The sequence below is a fragment of the Octodon degus genome, unplaced genomic scaffold, assembly GCF_000260255.1.
Source record: "Octodon degus isolate 3935 unplaced genomic scaffold, OctDeg1.0 scaffold00105, whole genome shotgun sequence".
Taxonomy (NCBI): Eukaryota; Metazoa; Chordata; class Mammalia; order Rodentia; family Octodontidae; genus Octodon; species Octodon degus.
In genome coordinates, this window is record NW_004524681.1 from 4494281 (window position 1) to 4508594 (window position 14314).

A 14314-nucleotide genomic window follows, 5' to 3' on the forward strand; every position below is an offset into this window, starting at 1 on the left:
GTTGTAGACTCTTCCCGTTTTGCCATGGTAACATTTGTGAGGCATTCCTTTTTGCACAGTTCCCATTCCGTTGATGTCTACAATATCACCCTTTTTGTAGATTTGCATGTATGTAGCCAAAGGAACAACCCCATGTTTTCTAAAAGGCCCGGAAAACATATACCGGGTTCCCCTCCCCTTGCCCTTTGTGTTAGTCATTTTGGCAAATTACTGGAAGATGGCGGTTCCGGCCGAAAGGCGTGTCTGCTATTAATACACAGGTTTAATCTTTTCATAAGATATTAATGATTTACACTTTAAAAAAGAAAAATAACTGACATAAATGTACAAAAAAAGAAAAAGAAAAAGAAAAATGCTGAAGGAAGTTCTTTAAACTAAAACAAACCTTAACAAGAAAACATTGTGAGGTATAAAATTCATTGCTAAGAGTCATCACATTTCTTTGTTTCAAGACAAGGTCATAGTATGCAGGTGAAACTGGCCCCAGTGATGCTCTGTGCTCAGCCTCCTGAGCACAAGGGCCACACACATGTGCCACCACTCCCAGCAAGAATCACTCTGAATACAAACTCAGAATGGTGCGATATTGTAAGCATGGTTCATAAAGCATTCATTTATCTAGTCTGAAAACAAAAACTCAACTAAAAATAGTTGAGAACATCATCCAAATTTACTTTTAAAACTCACCTTGAACCAGTGGGAATCTTCCCGGGAAAGCAAGGATGGTTCAATATATGTAAATCAATAAACATGCTACATCATGTCAACACAGTGGAGAAAAACCATGTGATCGCTTCAAAAGCTGTGAAAGAGGCATCTGCTAAAACTCAAGATCTCCTCACAGTAAGAATGCTGGACAAATGAGGTGCTGGAGGAGGATGTCTCCGTGGGAGAAAGGCCACATAGACAATGCCAGCAGCTGATGTGATACTTCCAGGGGAAAGCTGGAACCGGATAAGGATGCCTCCCTTTACCACTTCTATTAACACTGCACAGAATGAAAGTCCTAGACAGAGCAAGAGACAAAGAAGCAACAGAGGCACACTTTCTTCTGATTTTTCTGGAATAGAAGTCAAGCTGAGCTATGCATGGTGGTGCATGTCTACAATCCTAGTACTTGGGCAGCTGGGCAGCTGAGGCAGGATCATTGTGAGTTGGAGACCAGCCTGGGCCTCAACGTGAGCTCAAGGTCAGCCTGAGCTGCATAGCTAGATCCTGTCTCAAAAAGACCAAAAAAAAAAAAAAAAAAAAAAAAAAAAAAAAAAAAAAAAAAATCCAAGCTGTTACTGTTTGCAAATGACATGATCTTATAGAAAACCCCAAAGACTCTAGCAGAAAACAAAACAACAAAACTATTAAAACCAATAGACAAATTCAGCTGGACAAATGCTGCAGGATAGAAGGATTCCATTTACTATAGATACCAAAGCAAAAACAAGACAATGAAACCTTGGGAATAAATTTAACCCAAGAGACAAAAGACACATTAAGTTTTAAAACTTTTATTAGTCCACATTTGCAGCACAGAATGATGATTGCTTTCATTGTGTGGAGCCAGTCACGCGATAACACAGCTTGCATCCCCTCCCCTTCCCCACCATTTGGCAACGTATGAATTTCAAGGATGCAGATACTCTGTCTACAGCACAGTAAGTTGTTCACTAAGAAGTGAGCAGAAGCAGCCATTCAAGTGGCTATGAAAAAGTGAGAGCACCCGAGGGGCATAAGCCTGGATCCAGCCAATCCAGCAGACCATCCCTTGCTCTTCTGCTGTAAATTTGTACTTTATCATTGTAGTGGCCAGGAAAGTCTTAATACCTTTCCCTGAGGGATACAGGAAGCAACCTGTATTTACCCGATTGGTGTGATGAACAGCAAGGGGTATGCACATGTGCAAAAGTGTCAAAATGGGGTTTGGATCCACCTTTATGTTCTAACTGGTTTTACATATATTTACCTAAGCATCATAGAGGGTCCAACAGACCCACAGCACTCTAGGATTTGTTAAAAGATTTTCTTTTCTCCTGAGGCCTGCTGAGATGGCAAATGAGACTAGGCATGGTGGCACTTGCCTGTAATCCCAGCTCTTGGGAGGCTGTAAACAGACAGATCACTATGAGTCTGATGTAGTAGTGAGACCCTGAACACCCTGTGGATCCCTCCCTGAAATACACACACACACACACACACACACACACACACACACACAAAGATTGTCTTTTGAATTTTCCTGGTAGAAGTAGCCTAATCAGTACAATGACACATGAAAAATCTGATTTGCAAGTTTTGGAGATCAAAGTGAATCATCAGATTACTCATGTGCATGAAGAAGATGACCCATTATGGTAAAATACAGGCTTTCATAACAGAAGGGTGTGGGGAGCTCATAGCAATGATGGCTTTGACCTTGGCTGTATGAACCAAAGTTCCTGTGACAGTGAAATGGAGCAAGAATCAACCAGTGCAGACACAGGGCATGCAAACCTCCTTGATTCAGATAACAAGAAAATAGCAATGTGAGTACATATATGACTACTCAAAATGTTGTGCAGTGGTCATGCAAGCAAATGGAATAATCCAGTGTTACAGCTGAAAATATAGTTACGGTTTTGGCTGGTGTGAAACATATTGGACAGAGCAAGCACTGCCATTCAGTGTTGGAAACTGTAGCAGATGAGATGCTACAACATGCTGCAAAATACACAAAGGCTGGGTTCAACTGAAGCGCCAGCCTGCCCCTCCCAGAGAAGCACACTTTGTGAGGACCAATGGGAAGGAACCTGAGTTGTTAGAACCCATTCCCTATGAATTCATGGCATAAACTGGGGGTGTTGCTCTGTCATTCAGCACCTAATTGGCAGCTTAAGTCTTTTAGGTCCTATGTAAAAATGAAATCATCCTGTGTTGTAAAGGTGGTTTTCCTAGTTGAACAGGTATGTGGTGCCTTCTTACCTCAGAAATGTTTGCAGAAGATTTTCACTGTACCTAGTAATTGTGTCTAGTCAATACTCTTCAATGTTTTTCTTGAAAGATATTGCTGAGGTATTGTGCAGGTGTATACCCAAACATTCAAATATTTATAAAATATTTATATTGGCTTGAAGATCTTGTAAATCATCATGGGAAAAGGTGTATCAAAATAAATGGAAGTCACTTTAGAAACAAACAAAAAGACTTATGGAAGTGATGGGTCAAAATATGGCATAAAAATTTATGCCCTTGTAGATGCAGACTTATTATGCTTTCAATTTAGACATGTATCCTGGAACTCAGGTTATTTGTACAGAAGTTGTGAAGACTTGTTGCTCCCATTGCCCAAACTAATCAGACTGTGATTCAACAACTGGTTTACAAAGTTCCAGCTGATGCTACATTTGCTAACAAAAGCGCAAGTTAACCAGTGCAGGTACTGTGCACAGGAACAAAGCAGAAATGAAATGTTGCAATTTCAAAACAGAGAATGGTATAGTACAGTCCTTGGACTTCAGAAAGATATAAAGTTGGCCTCATCTATGGGAAAACCAACTGGCACTACTGAGGCTAACATTTCACCATGAAGGACATACTGGTAAGGAAACCTTAATAAAATGGAAGCTGAGATCCTTCAGTTCATGAGCCTGATGATTGGGTGTTCATGCCACATGGATGAGATGTTCTCCCTCAAACCTTGTTATGACGTGGGCACATTATCCATCTGATGTGGAAAAAAAATAATGGAACCTGAGATGGAAAAGTTTGGAGTTGATGTTAATGATTTATGCAGTAACTATGATGTCACTTGAAACACAAAGCATTGGCCAATAGCTGTGTTTTACTCAATCCTAAATGTGTAGTATAGTTTGATAGCTTAGAAAGAAAACAACAAGTGCAAAATATCATGGAGCAATTTTCTTAAGAGAATTAGGATTGGAGCTCATAAGAGATCATTGACAGCCAAAGGGAACAAAAACACCCATTTCTACCCAGGGAACATAAAAAAATTATGGAGCACACTGGTGAGCTGGCAGGTGAATAGGCAGGTGCAGCATCATGAGGACCTGTGACAACGAGAGGAAAACAGGAAAGATGGCAACTGTGCTCTTCAAGAAAGGACAGGGATGGAACCAGGTGTCATGGTGCGTGCCTGTAACCCCAGCACTCGGGAGGTTGAGACAGGAGGATCGCTGTGAGTTCAAGACCAACCTGGGGGCTACAAAAGTGAGCACAAGGCCAGGCTGAACTGCATAGTGAGACTGTCTCCAAAAAAAAAAAAAAAAAAAAGGACATGAAAACACAATTGTCACATGTGAAGACTGCCTTGGGTCAGTTGAAGCAAGTTGTTTCTGTGCTAGACTTTTGTTCACATTGTAGCTCACAGAGATTTATTTCTGATGTTCTCTTAGGTTTTAGTACACAGCTGATGTGAAAATGCAGATGCCTATTCTAAGTACTCATTCCATATTCCATGCTGTATCGATATCTTATTTCCCTAAGCATTTGCTGTATAATACAGTAGGAAGTTCCTGACGAAACAGGGCAAGGTGACAAGATTGCCACACAGGAAAGCTATGCACATGTGCTGGCCGTATAAGCAAGACATGTGCATGGAGCCTGCAGTCGTCACGCGTGAAGACTGCCTTGGGCGTGACAGCTGAAGCAAAGCTTATTTTTGTGGTAGAATTCTATTGGCATCTTCATTGTAGTTCATATAGGAATTTATGATGTTATCTTTTGGGTTCTATAAGCAGGTACACAGCTGATGTGAAAATGCTCAGGTTTATTCTAAACATTCAACACCTACTAAGACTTTAATACTTTATTGATATTTTATGTTCTTGTTACACTCCGTATAATAAGAACCTCTGACAAGAGAGCAAAAACACTGCGATGCCCTAAGGGGCAGGACAGGAAAGCAAAACACACGTGCCAGCTGTGTAGGCAGCAGGTGCCTACAGGAGGCGCTGGTGTCATGCGTGCACACTGCTGCAGGTGTGATCACTGAAGTTTGTTTTTTGGAAAGTGCTATTGGTATTTTCATTGTAGTTCATAGAAAAACTGGCATTTTTTTTAGACTTAGTACATCAAAATTAGTCGATGTTGAAAAACTAGGAGCCGGGGAGTTAGCTCAGTAGAATAAGTGCTTGCCTGGCAAGCGCAAGGGCCTGAGTTCAAACCCCGGTTCCACAAAAAAAAAAAAAAACACCAAAAAACAAAAAACAACATGATGGTTTTATAAACTCAATAAATATTAAAATATTGATCAATACAATCAATTTATTGTTGATATTTCCCTGTAACTCATTGTTTAATATAATAAAATTCATAAAACTGAAGTAACTCATTAATAGAAATATTCTAAAGCAGAAACAGGGGCCTGAGAGAGCCACGTCTCTGTGTTCGATGACAACACTAGCCCCAGTGCACACGGCACACAACACGGATCTCAGCAGGGCTGCTAACGCGGAGCCAAGCTTGGGCAGGGAGTGACACTACTTCCAGCCAGCACATCTGGGCACCCAGCTTTATTCTTGTTCCCAGTGCCAGAAGGGGGCTTAATAAAAACAAAAACTTAAAAAGGGAAAAGTACGAGAAATGGAAAAGGTGAGTCAGACCTTTTTTGAAAGAAAACCAAAAACCAAAAAACGAGTAAACAGCCGAAGGACACACAGAAGCCACCGACCATCCTGGACATCCACACGGCCGTTTCTTTGGATCTGAAGCCCCAGATCATCCACTGCTCCACACCTTAGCTGTTAAGTCAACAGACATCACAGCATTCTCAAAATCAAAGTCACTTAAACTAACTGTAACTAAGAGACAGACCACCCAGTATTTGGTAGGGGGTGTTAGGCAGAGACCAAGATTGCAGAAGTGTTCTTTCCAGACTCCACCTCCGAGCGTTACGAAGTGGGCAGCTGCACACAGCTGTATGCATAGATCACTGCTGCCGACACAGCTGTCCTGACAGTGCTGCTACTCACGTGAGGCTGGGGAGGAGATTAGGCCAGTTCAGGCGTAGCAATCAAGGCCTGGAGTGGATCCCCAGCACCCTCCCCACCTCCACCAAGCCAAATACTTGGGTCCTTACCTCCTGTGACTTTTCTAGGCACTGCTTGGGAGCCTACTCATTTAATCCTCTCAGAGCTGCAAGGAGGGCAGAAGTTATCAGACCCACAGGGGGATTCCGTGACTTGCCACGAGGACTCACAGCAAACAGATACACAGCCTGACCAAACGCAGGCAGCCGGGCTTCAGAGTTAAGATGCTCGACAAACCCATGATTTACGCAATGCGTCAGGCATTGCACGTGACAGCCAGCATGCCACACCTCACTTGTGTCTTTTTTTTTGAGTAGGAAAGATCCATTATTGGGGTGGACATGGAGCACACACAAGTCCAGGATAAAACCACTAACCCAAGCTGGGGCTGTGGCACCATGGCTGGCCCCACCCCTCTCTCCAGCAGCAGGACCCAGCTGGAAACACCAGAAACCTGGGTCCCAGGCTGGGGACCTGGTGGGGGCTACAGGTCAGGTTACTGAGGAAGCATGTAAGACATCTCACTACTGGGTCTGAGTCCTCTTTAACTGAGGGGTGACAATCACTACAGCATAGACAAAAATGCAAGGAACATAAATACATAGCTCCTATGAGGTTGGAAATGGTGTGGATGGGTGGGAGGGTGTAGCGGGGAAGGTGGGTGGCAGCCTAGGTGTCCCCTTGCATGGTGAGGTTGTCCATCCACGCCACCTCTCATGGTGGCGCTGAGCTCTCACCCTCCTGCTCCACCTGTTCTTGGTCCCTCTTCTCTTCAGCATTCTTTTTGTCCCATTGCTGATATAGGTGGTGTAGAAGGATATTTGTCTTTTCTGTCACAATGTTCTGTTCTGATGGGTACTCCTGGGTGGGCAGGTAGACAGAGGGGTGTCAGTTCGAAGCCTTGCACACAGTTAGCATGGAATTGACTAAAACTGCTCTAGTTGTAGACATGCAGTCCTTTCAGAAAGCCTGCCATCCTCTGTTCCCTCTGTCGCTGGCTGGGCTGCCACCACCACAGCAACCTCCCTAAGTTACTTTTGCTTCATGTAACTTCCACAATTATTTCCTGAAATTCTTCATTCTGCCCAGTTAGTCCCCAGGGCAGGTCCAAGCTGCAGCCCCATGGCCTTTCCTTCTCCATGCCTTCTCAGTGCCCAAACAAGATTAATCAAAACCCAAATTTTAGCTCCTATTACATTAGGGAAATATTTATAAAATTCACTGTATCTTGCCCTCCCCAGGTTGACACTTGGCAATTCAAAGACTGAAGGATCTGTTCAGATTCTAAGCTTAAAAATTTGCCAAGAAAAAAAGAATGTGTAGGTGGAGTTGTCTGCAGTCATTCCTGGCCCCCTTCCAGGTATGCCGGCCACTTAAATTGCATAATTCCCCCCCTCCTGTTTTTTCATTTTTAAAAACTAGCTGTGAAAAAAAAAAACCTAGTTGTGGGTGGGTAGCAGCAGCAGTCACAAAGAATTCCTGAATCCTGAACAAATCCTTCTAACTGAGAGCCATTTTTTTTTCTCAGTTTAAAGAAATGATTGTTATTGGCCCTCAAAGCATTAAGCAGAATTTGGGATGACGTGATCTTAAAAGGTATGCACCGTGCTCCTGTAATCCTAGCTATCTGTGAGCCTGAGGCAGGAAGATCTGAGATTGAGGTCAGCCTAGGCAATTCAGCTATACCTTATCAAGAAATAACACAGAGCTAGGGACCTAAGCTCAAGGCTCAGTGGCTTCAATCCCTAGTACTGGGGGGGGGGGGGGGGGGAAGCTGAAAATCTGGTGACAGTCCATCAGCAGTGTTGTGGAGAAATATTAAGTACATAGAAAGCAAATTAAAAATAACATATGCCCTTTTGATGAGCACTTGCAACCGCAGGAACTGAAATGAGACATGTTTACATAATCCAAAAAAAGATGTACATTCAAGCACTAGATTACAAGATTAGAAACTCAGTGTCCCTCAGCTGGGTAATGGCTCATTCTCAAGTGTGCAGGGGTATGAAACATCACCCATTAGGTGCTAACACAGACAAGTTCACGTATCTTAAGTGTAAAGTATAGAGGAATAGGTAAGAGCCCTTTTTGTGTAGTAAGTAGGGGAAATACCAATATTTATTCTTAAATGTACAGGAAGTTAAAAAAACTAGAAAAGCAAACAAGAAAAATAGTCAAACAAGATGGATGGAAGAGAGTCATAATTACTTTTAAAAGCCCCTTTTTTGCTTTGTGTAGTTCCAGGGATGGAATTCAGGTAGGGCCACTAGGCATGTCACCAGTCTTCTTTGTTTAAAAACTTTTGAGTCAGGGTCTCTCTGAGTTGCCCAGGTTAGCCTTACACTTGCAGTCCTCCTGCCTTAGCCTCTGATGTGGCTATGATTAGACTCGTGACACCATACCTTGCAAAGAACGCTTCTGAGCCAGCCTCAGTCTCTCACCCATCTTTAAATCCATTCCCTCTTCTGCTGCATTAGACATCATTTCAATAGCTTGCCAAGGGCTGGAAACAAAAGAATGCTTGTTTTGTCTGTGCCCAGGCCACTGCTGAGCATGGCCAGAGCCTAAAGCCAGGGGACACTGTCTTCTACTCCTCGGGTTCTGCAGCATCTTTTGCACCTGTTTCTCCTCCTCTTTCTTCACCACTGGTACCTGCAAAATGCAAATGACCTTGTTGCCTGCATCTGTAATCCCTTCACAGGGCAACTGGCTCAGTTAGGGAATATATAGTTGGTAATGTCTATCCAGCACTGCCTGAGAGGTATTTTTTCATACTCATTAGAAAAATTACAGCAAACATTTGAAATCATGATATGTAATCCAAAACCCAACCCCCTTGCCCTCAATCTATGCCTCAATAAATGCACGAAGTCCCCTTCAGATCAGAAAACACAACACAGCCAAGCACCCGAGAGAGGCACATCTTTCTGCCCTCCTAAGCAGGATCCTCAAAGTTACTTATTATTTATTTTTTTTTTTTACAATTTTACTACCTCAGCCTACATTCCTAGTTTGGGCTTGCCCCATTTTTGAACTTCAAGTTTTCCAGAGTGGTCCTAACAGTATATATCCCATCTGTGTTATGTTGAGCTGTAGGGGACTCAGGTCAACAACTTCTGACATTGCCAGTCAAGTGGAAGACCCAGTACTATTATTGACTACTGGACTATTTTGGAATATTTTGCTGAGTTCACACACCTATAATATTTAAATGATGGAACTAAACAAAAAAAGGTGGATACAGATGAATGACCATTTTGTATCTGTGTATTCAAAATGGTTAGGATAAATGTATAGCTACATTCTCTTAATTCAAGGAATAGAGAGATTTGTTCTAATAGTGTTTGTAAATAGGATATCATGTCTGCATCTTGCACAACAACCACTAAGGAGGCAGTATGCAATGTGTTAATTATTGGAACTGTCCTACCAATTTGATTTGAAACTGTCTCATTGCTATTTCTCAATAAAATTATGGGAAAAAAATTAAAAAAGTATGTATTTCATTTGCAGTTCCTGAACTCTTAGCCAACATTTGGTATTTTCTGGTTTTTCCACTTTAACTACAGTAGGGGGAGTGAGAGTGTCTAACTGGGATTTTTTTTTTTCTTTTTAGGGAAGTGTCTACAGGTTGTTCAGGGTCTCACTACTAGATTGGACTCATAGTGATTCTCCTGTTTACAGCTTCCCAAGTGCTGGGATTACAGGCTTGCGCCACCACGCCCAGTCTCCATAGCCACCTCAGCATGCTCTGGGGGTGGGGCCAGCACGGCAGGCCCAGGATTGAACCCCCAGCCCCTGCGACTGCTTGCAGGAGCTTTACTTAGTTGAGCTACTTACCCAGCCCTTAACTGGCATTTAATATGCATTCTCCTACTAAAAAGCTGAGCCCCTCATGCTGTGATGCAAACACCTTTCGTGACGCACATATGAAAGCCTCTTACCCATTCTTCTATTGGGTTATTTTTAGAAATCTGTGGAGTTTATATAAAACATTTAGATAGGAGACTTATAACCAGAATGGGCTTGTTTGATGCTGGGTTTTTGTTTTTCCCTTGTTGCAGAACCAGGGATTGAACTCAGGCTGTTGTGCTTGCCAGGCAAGCACTTATTCTACTGAGCTATCTCCCAGGCCCCTAGCTTGATGCTGTTTGAATACCTCTTACTCCTCTTATTCTGGCTCCAAATTTACCAATGACCCTGGGGCAAAACATAGTTTACTTCAGGCAGCCTCTGTTCTTTGTGCTGGGAAATCTGCAAGCTACTGAACATGTAATGACATTAAAAAATGTGGCTAGGAATGCTGTTTTGGAATGAGACCTATACTACAAGACTGCCTCCGAAATCAATGGGCTTGGTGACCTGAGGCAACTTAATCAATTTTCTCGTGGGCAAAATGGAGACAATGATACTCATTTTATACAACTGCGAAGATTAAATGAGACACTGTATGTGACAGGCTGTGCCCAGGGGCTGCACACAGAGGCAGTAAGCAAACGGCAGCTATCGTTGAACCCGAGACACCAGCTCTAGAAAAGAGCGGCGACTTTCTCACTATGGAGTAAAAACTTCAGGAAAGTCTGGAATTTCATCCTTCTAATTCCCTTCCTCCTAACACCTCTGAAGCAGCCATGAAAGGTGGTACTTTGATATTCCTAGAGAAAGAAATGAGAAAGAGAAAGAAACATGCAAGATGGATCCAAGAATTTGTACTGGATCCAAGAAGAAAAAGCAGTTTGTTAGATTGCGGGAAGTTTCTACATTCTCCCTCACCTTCTGTGAATGAGTCATGGTCAGGTGGCGAAGTGTCCACAGACCAGCAGTGGCCTGTGGACCACGGTTCCTGGGCACAGCCTGGAGCATCGCCACCAATTTGGAGCCTGCAAGGGGGGTGGGGGTAGGGCAGGGCGAACATCATGACTTGATCCCAGTTGAGTCACCAGATGGCCACCTAGTGGCCTTTTGAGCCTTGAGCATAATTTATTTTTTAATTATTCTTATTTTCTGAGACAGGGTCTCGCTTTGCAGCCCAGGCTGGTCTCAAACTTGAAATGATCTTCCTGCCTCAACTTCCTGAGTGCTGGGAGGGCAGGAGTATGCCACCATGCCCAGTTTGAGCATAATTTAGCATGGGCCCCTCCAAGATCACTTATTGGTCACCCCATTTCTAAAGAAGAGTAGTACTCCCTGAGCTTGGGTGGCATCCAAGGCTTCTGGCCTGGTTCCAGACACCGCTGAAGTCAGATTTTCTATTGTTTTGTTCTATAGAGATTTCATTCCCAATAGAGCAGCAACTAGCTCCACCTGAAACGTGGCTAATTTAGGAACTGAATCGTTTTTTAATTTAATACTGTCACATGATTATTACCACAAAAACTTTTTTTCTTTGCTGATACTGGAGATTGAACCCAGGACCTCACACAGGATGGGAACTCTATCCCTGAGGTCCATTTGTAGCCCTTTAAAAAACATTTGACACAGGCCTGGATTTGCAATTCTCTGGCCTCAGCCTCCTGGACAGCTGGGATTATAGGCACATACCACAGACCCAGCTTGCGAAACTTTTAAGTACCTTGAAACCAGTTTTCAACCAGAAATTTTGTGAAGTATTGAGATAAGCTTTAAGTGGTGGAAAACACACACCAGATGTCACACACTTTGTAATGAGAAATGAAATGTAAAACATCGAAAAATGCTGAGTAACTTGTTATACTGATCATATGTGAAATAAATAATGTTGGGATATTCTAAAATTTCATGCTTTTCTTTTTAACTGTAGCCACTCTAAAGTTGTATTGCAGCTTTTTTTTTTTTTTTTTTTTGCGGGACTGGGGATTGAACTCAGGCCCTCACATTTGCCACGCAAGCACTTTTTCTACTGAGCTACCTCCCTGGCCCCCGCAGCTCATCTTCCTATGGTGCACGCAGGCTCAAACATCTGGAACCCAAAGCTGGTATCACTGCCAATTCCTGCCCTCACACCCACTTTTCTCTGTACTGCCACTCTCCTCAGCTGAGTGACTCCTCCTCTTAAAGCCCTCTGTGGCTTCACCTTATTTGCGAAAGCTGCAGGCCTCCTCTCCTCCCATCTCTTCCTTTTCCACTCTTTGAGGTACTGAGCATGGACCCTGGGCCTCTACACTGGGCTGCATCCCACTCCTTTTTAATTTTTAAAAATGCATTTACTACAGGATCTACAGGGTCTCGCTACACAGATCGGACTCATAGTGATCCATCAGTTTTCAGCCCCCCAAGTGTTGCGATTATAGGCCTGGGACACCATGCCCAGTCTCCATTGCCATCTCAGTGCATCCTGGGGGAGCAGGGCCAGAACGCACATCTGGGGCAAACCCTGGTCCCTTCGTCTGCCTATGCAGTATTTTTTTAATTTTTAACCAGGGTCTTGCTATATTGCTACAGCCAGGCTCAAACCTGCCATCCTCCTGCATCAGCCTCCAAAGCTGCTGGGCTTGCAGTCAGCTCCATCCTCTCCTTTGCTCTCCAGACCTCAGCCACACTGGCCAACTTGTCCTCAGGCAGCAAACTTCTCATCCTCAGGCCTTTGCCCTGCTTCCCCAACCTCTTTCCAGTCCCAGCCCAGAGTACGTCTCCAAAGGCCACCTTGCATCTCTCACCAAGTCCTTTATGCGCTTTCTTTCTGGCCCTCATGGGAAGCAGGCACAGGAAGCCCATCGATCTGGCTGTGGTTCTTCCAGAACAAGGAACAGCATGGAGCCCAGACTGGGTGCTCCCCATCAACAGGTGGAGGCATGATTACCTGGGGCTGACCGGACTCACCTGGGCGGTCGGCTCCCAGGCAATTCAAATTCAGCATGGTCAGAACGGCAGCCTTTGTCCTTCCCTGGTGGTGTCTCTGCCTTAAGACCTCAGTGGAGATCTTGTCCTCCGACAATGCAGGGGCCACCTCAGACATCTCCCTCCCAGTGCTCTTTATCCTGGGAGCCCGCGCCTGCACTGATTCCTCTCTTCTCCAGACTCCTTTCCTTGCCTTGGAATTTTACATAACAGTGAAGGTTCAAAAAATACAACTTTGGCCATGTTCTTACTTCAAAATGATTCTGCCGTTTTCTCCCGGCTCTCAGAGGCTAATTTCTGCACAAGTCTTCGTAGGTGAGGTCTGGACCCAAAGGCGCATCTCCAGGCTCCCTGGACAGCAGCTATGCCTCACCCACCGCAGCGGTGGTCCTCTCCCAGTTGTGCCTCGTCACTCTGGAACCCAAAGGCCTCTCAGCTGCGGTTTCTCCAGGCCCCCCGGCTCGTCCTCCCGGACATTTAGCAGTCCTCACGCTCCCAGTGATGCCCACGGTTTACACTGGAGGACAGGCAAGGAGTCCGAAGTGATCAGTAGCTGGACATCTACTTAAAGTCATCATTTGTATGACAACCAAGCCCAGGAAGATTTTTTTTCTCCCCATCCGCGGAAGCAATGAAAATATTGAGTCAAAAGAAAGCGCCCAGGATTACTAACTTGGATTCTCTTAGGCACAACCCTTTAGTAAGTTACAGGAGGACTGCAAATCTTTACTGCATCAGTCACCCAGGTCAAGTTGGGGACAGAAAGATTACTTATCTGAGTCCGCAGAAAGCAGTGCGCAATACAGATTCGTTTATCCTCATGGGCTCCGTGGAAATACACTCTCAGCGTGGTCTCAAAGACTGCCAGCGCCTAGGCTCCACCCTTAGGGTAGCAGGCTCCCCCGTTACAATGTAGCAGCAGCAGCCAGCTGAGTTACTTTGCAAACCGCAGGTAAACTAAGCCCACGTGGCCTTCCTTTGCAGCTCCTCACCAAATAAACTCTTGCTACTTTTAAAAGATAATGTAACAAAACCCTTGACAGTCCAGGCATGAGAAAGTAGAAACACATCTGGCGGGACAGTACATCTGAGGAATTCTCAAACACCGTTAGAATGTTTGAAAAGTGAAAAGGTAAACCGAATATGGGGGTGCACACCTATCATACCAGCACTCTGGGGGTAGGCTGAGGCAGGAGGATCAGAAGTTCACACCGTGCCTGGGGAAGCTCGCGAGATCCTGTGTTAAAACAAAAAGGCGCCGAGGACGTAGCTCAGGGCGAAGGCCTTGGGTTCGAGCCCCTACACCACTCCCAAAAAGCCAAGAGGAAGGCCGAAGCAACACCCGCGTCGTCCCGTTCAGTCCCCCCGGCCGTGCCGAGTTCCCCCCGTCCCCGGTCAACGCGGGGCGCTGCGGGAGGCGCCCAGCGGCTCACTCCCAGCCCCGGCAGCCGCGGCGGGCGGGCAGCCAGCCAGCCAGCCGG

At 44.7% G+C, this 14314-nt stretch overlaps 1 protein-coding gene and 1 non-coding gene across 5 annotated transcripts in view; one reads left to right on the forward strand and one right to left on the reverse strand.

Annotated features, from left to right (window-relative positions):
- The window catches only part of Catsper2 (cation channel sperm associated 2), a 79614-nt gene extending 65322 nt beyond the window's left edge, over positions 1 to 14292 (reverse strand). Inside the window, exons 1-4 of one of the 4 annotated variants that reach the window (XR_002822743.1) lie at positions 12653 to 14292; positions 10791 to 10897; positions 10573 to 10672; positions 6413 to 6878 (exon numbers count right to left, since the gene is read on the reverse strand). Coding sequence is in view for 1 of the 4 variants with exons in the window: in XM_023724072.1 (XP_023579840.1) it covers positions 12816 to 12951 (136 nt within the window). In the remaining 3 variants the exon portion in view is untranslated. Of the gene's footprint in view, positions 1 to 6412; positions 6879 to 10572; positions 10673 to 10790; positions 10898 to 12267 lie in introns of those variants that run through there. The other 3 variants (XR_002822745.1, XR_002822744.1, XM_023724072.1) reach the window with 3 other exon arrangements.
- On the forward strand, positions 3600 to 3700 carry LOC111818871. Its single transcript, XR_002822752.1, has one exon. It is a non-coding gene; the product is annotated as a small nucleolar RNA U13 (small nucleolar RNA).
- Positions 14293 to 14314: the final 22 nt, after the last annotated feature.